We start from the raw sequence: 4,767 nt of genomic DNA on the forward strand, positions 1-4,767 counted from the left end.
AAAGATGAATAAGAAAAAAAAGAGGAAGAAGATGGTGATGATGATGAAAAAAAAAAGAAGAAGCAGTAAAAGATGAGGAGAGGAAAAGGAAAAGTTTTGAATTATACAGAACTTATCAGCACACATACACCAAAAATTCTTAAACAATACACTCAAATATCTTCGTGTTACACCCAAATATCTTATTGTTATACCTAACTTTGCAGCAAATACAGAAAAATATTTTCCTCTAATACTGCATTTTTTCTTCTTCTTCTTTTTATTTTTCTTATTTCTTTCTTTCTTTTAGTTGAATGAATGTAAATTCATCCTCTTCCAAATAATTTTGCAGCATTATATATTTTTTCTTCTTCTTTGTTTATTTTTTTGTTTTTATTCTTGTTAAGAGAATAAAACAAGAAGAAACTTGAGAAGGTAAAATAAAAAAGAAAAGATGAATAAGAAAAAAAGAAGAAGATCGTGATAATGATAAAAAGAAGAAGAAGAAGAAGAAGAAGAAGCAAAAGATGAAGAGGAGGAAAAGGAAGAATTTTGAATTATGCAAAATTTATCAGTCCACATGCACCAAAAATTTTTTAACAATACAATCAAATATCTTCGTGTTACTCCCAAATTTGCTGCAAATATAGAAAATGATTTCTTCTAATGTTGTATTTTTCTTCTTTTTTTCTTTATTTCTTTCTTTTTTTAGTTGAATGAATGTAATTTCATTATCTTCTAAATAATTTTGTACCATTATGTATTTTTTTCTTCTTTATTTGATTTGTTTTGTTTTTATTCTTGTTAAGAGAGTAAGACAAGATGAAACTTGAGAAGATAAAATAAGAAAAAAAAGATGAATAAAAAAAGAAGATGGTGATGATATGATGAAAAAGAAGAAGAAGAAGAAGAAACAACAGAAGATGAAGAGGAGAGAGAAGAAGAATTTTGAATTATGCAGAACCTATAAGCACATATACATAAAAAATTATTAAATAATACACTCAAATATCTTCGTATTACACCGAAATTTGTTGCAAATACAGAAAAATATTTTCTTTAATGCGAAACTTTTACATTACACTCAATTCAAACCATCGACAATGAATAACAATTCTCACAAACAAAAACAACATTATTCACCTACAGAATCATAAACTATTGACGAAAACATTAATTAGAATCGAAGCACACCTCAGCCACTTGATTGGATTCAAAATAATAATCAATTTCGTTTTGGTTCAATTGACAATTTGAACTTAAATTATTCATTATATTCAACAACGAAATAACTGTTTAAAACTGATTTTAAAAATGTAGACGACGAACGAGAGAAACACAGAGAACGTAAAGATGGAAGAGAACGTAGATTAAAAACGTTGAGAAAATTCGAAAACAGAAACGAAATCTTTTCGAAAAAGACAGTTATATATTTGCGCGTTGATTGAAAAGTTAGTTAGATTAAGAGGCGCGTGAGGTGAATTAGGGTAAAATAACTTCCGGAGTTTAAATTCTTGGATCACTCATGCGGGTTTCTAAAAATGTTAAAAGAGGACTGGTAGGGGTTAGGGAATTTCTCAGGTGTTGCGAAATTTTTCAACAAATCAATTAAGAGCTACAAGAGTGAACTGAGTTTGTATCTTTTAGTTGTTGACGACATTGCTAGATATAACTTTGGAGGGATGTCTATTTATTTGATTAGCATTTGTTTTTTGTTTATTTGTTTTGTTTAGTTGCTCCACCTTCTTGTGTTGAGCTCTTTTTTTCAAAAAAAAAATTGAATAAATATATATCTTAAAAGACTATTTAGTATAAAGTAGAAAATTATCGGTAATTGTTTTACATTTATATAACAACAAATTTATTTACGTATTATTTTTTTAATAAATTTTGTTTAAATGTGCTCTAAAAATCATCAAATGAAAAAAGAATTTATCAAAAATATATAAATCAATGTTAATTAAAATATTAAAAAATATTAACTACTTTAAATTTTATATATTAATTTTTTAATCAGATTGAATATTAATATAAAAAAAGAAATTAACTATTCAATTGATTTGTATACTAAATAAATTAATTTGTTCAATATATATATATATAAACTATATATTAAATATAACAAAATAGATTAACTACACGATCAGCATCACCATACCTAATTTTCATTCAGGGCATAATGTTAATGACCCTATTTTTGGTATTTTTTTTATATTCTAATTTTTGTTATTAGAAAAAGGTGATATTATATTATTGCTTTTGGGGGGAATCTCTGTGGGGCTTTATGTTTTTCTGATTTCATTTGTCATTGCCTTTTTGACATGGAATATTTATAAATTGGAGCCATATTTTTATTTAAAATTGATTATGGGGATGTAAAATACATGCATGTTGAACACCATTGACATTGATGATTCTGTCTCGTTTTCTCTGCCATATTGAAAGCATCTTTTTCTCCCACTCGTGTTTAGGCTCTTTAATTAAGGCAGGGGCAAGTGATGATGTTATTGTCTCAAAGTTAGTGAAGGCCTTTCTGTCAAGGTGAAAAAGATGCTGTAGTTTTTACATAGGAGTTAGGACCTGTTTTCTTTTTCTGGTTTTCTAAGTTATCAATTGCATATCATAAACTAAATTAATCTAATGGTATTAAATTAGTACTATTAAATTATGCATCTTTGTGCATGTAAGGAGTTTTCAGATTGAAGTTGACATTACCAAACACAAACTCCTAGAACTATCCATCATCAACAATTAAAAGGCAAAAAAAGAGTTCAGCATTGAATTCATAAGATTTCAAATTGCAGGAAATCATGTAGGAACATACTAAATAAAGCACAACTGAACTACAAACAGTGGACACAATGCAAGCACACGCAAATAACATACATTTTGGTAATAAAGAGATCAAGCATTTTTCAAAGATGGAACAATCCTTATCATTATTACTGTTATTATTATTGTACTATAAGTAGGATCATGCTGGTGCCTTCTTGACAAGGGTAGATGAGAAATCCAGCACCACAATCTTCTCAATAGCTGCTGAAAATGTTGCTGAGAATTCAACATGATTTGGATGGCTCTGAAATGCAACAAAGTCTTCTTTATTTCCAAATGTCATCAAGAATGCATGAGTAAAACCTTGTCTCAGCATATCTAAGCTTTCAATGTCCTGTCCCCTTTTTAACACAAACATAACAAAACATGATTATAATACAAAGAATGTAACTTTCTCATGCTAGCTTGCTATTCTCACTAAGATTAATAAGGACATAAATATTAATGAAGGAAATGAATTAGTACCATTCAAAGGACTTAACAGCATCAATCTCAGAGACCAACTTCTCCATCCCTTTCGTGAGATCTTCAACAGCAACACCTTCCTTGAACTTCACAATCACAAAGTGCTTGAAGTCTGCCATGGCTATCTATCTATCTAGTTACTAATTACTATACTTTTGGAAGAAGAACTAAGAGGCTATAACAATAAGCATGATAATATATAAAGCAGAGTTTTTATTTACGCGTTAAAAGCACAGAGTCCACAGTACCCTGAAACATGTTCAGTGTCAGAAGTCAGAACCCCATGACCCCATTGTTTTCACAGTCACATTCAATTACCAAAACAAAAAAAGTTGTAGGAGACAGCATCCATGGCCTCAATCTCATGAAAGGTACCCACTTCTTTGATCTTATATAGACTTATCAAATAATAAGGCAAAATTATCCTAACCATCAAACAGTAAAAATTTGTCTTGTTGCTTTGTGTCATCATCGCACATGAATGGCTGGCCCCATCCATGCTCTCTTCTTTCCTTCTTTTGGTTCGTGCAATGGACTTAAAAAAATTCTTTTTATGTTATTAAATATACGTGTAAAATTAGTTATATTTAAATTAAAAAATAAAATTAAAAATTTATTTTTATAAAATTAATAATTAAAAATTATTAAATAATAATTTAATAAAATATATTAAATTATTTAATAATTTTTAGCTGTTAATTTCATTGGAAGATACTTACACCTAAATTTGTACCGAATAATAAAGTTAAACTATTCTAATTAAATTAAAGTGTTTCTTCCAAATTTACGTTAGAGTTTTGATTTATTTTTGACATGGAAGTTTGATGGGTGGTTGGGCTGATTTAGAATGAGAGGGAAAATGATGATGAAGATAGAAAGGGGGACACATTTTCTTGGCTCTGAGAAACTTTACTTTTTGTGAGAAATGTGCAGTGATAGTTGGTGGAGTTTTGCCCATGTCGTTTGCCATGTGCACCGCCAAGCTAAGGGGGTAAATTATTGGACTTGGATGGACATACATGCTCTGTACTTAATCCTTAAGGAATCTTAGTCTTAAGAGGAATGATGTCTAAGTCACATTAAATTCATATTCTCGTGTGTCTAGTGTCTTCACTCCTCACTACCCTTGTCACACAATTCACTAATTTATTCTCAGTTAATTCACTATTTTCGCCAATGATTTATTTATTTATTTAAGTAGGACACAGGTTATTATTATTAGTAAAAAAATTAAATAATTTTTAATAAATATCTTTTTTATTTTATATTTATGGGCAACTATATCTTGTGTATATTTGTGAAATGATGTGTTATCTACAAATATCTTGGATGGTCTAATAAGTTTTATTAGATTAAAGCAGAAGATAATGTGGGTTTGTGAAATGATCCGCCATCTATAAAATGTATTGGATGGTCTATCAAAATCAAAGTAAATATTAGACCCCAGCTGGTAATATGTCTTAATCAACACTAATCAATCAGAATGTC

At 28.9% G+C, this 4,767-nt stretch overlaps 1 protein-coding gene across 1 annotated transcript; it reads right to left on the bottom strand.

The window, feature by feature from the left end:
• Positions 1-2,730: 2,730 nt before the first annotated feature.
• On the bottom strand, positions 2,731-3,653 carry LOC107461884 (stress-response A/B barrel domain-containing protein At5g22580). The gene is made up of 2 exons (XM_016080442.3): positions 3,280-3,653; positions 2,731-3,155 (listed from the first exon to the last, which is right to left on the bottom strand). Exons 1-2 carry the CDS (start codon positions 3,396-3,398, stop codon positions 2,954-2,956), a joined length of 321 nt encoding a protein of 106 aa, XP_015935928.1. The 5' UTR covers positions 3,399-3,653; the 3' UTR covers positions 2,731-2,953.
• Between the last annotated feature and the right edge of the window lie 1,114 nt (positions 3,654-4,767).

The sequence above is a fragment of the Arachis duranensis genome, unplaced genomic scaffold (genome assembly GCF_000817695.3).
Source record: "Arachis duranensis cultivar V14167 unplaced genomic scaffold, aradu.V14167.gnm2.J7QH unplaced_Scaffold_232527, whole genome shotgun sequence".
NCBI lineage: Eukaryota > Viridiplantae > Streptophyta > Magnoliopsida > Fabales > Fabaceae > Arachis > Arachis duranensis.

Bases quoted from the DNA above. Each gene is read 5' to 3' on its own strand.
- LOC107461884 (XM_016080442.3), bottom strand. From the start codon at position 3,398: ATGGCAGACTTCAAGCACTTTGTGATTGTGAAGTTCAAGGAAGGTGTT. The intron at 3,156-3,279 runs GTACTAATTCAT...TGTGTTAAAAAG, and splicing joins GCTGTTAAGTCCTTTGAATG to GGGACAGGACATTGAAAGCT.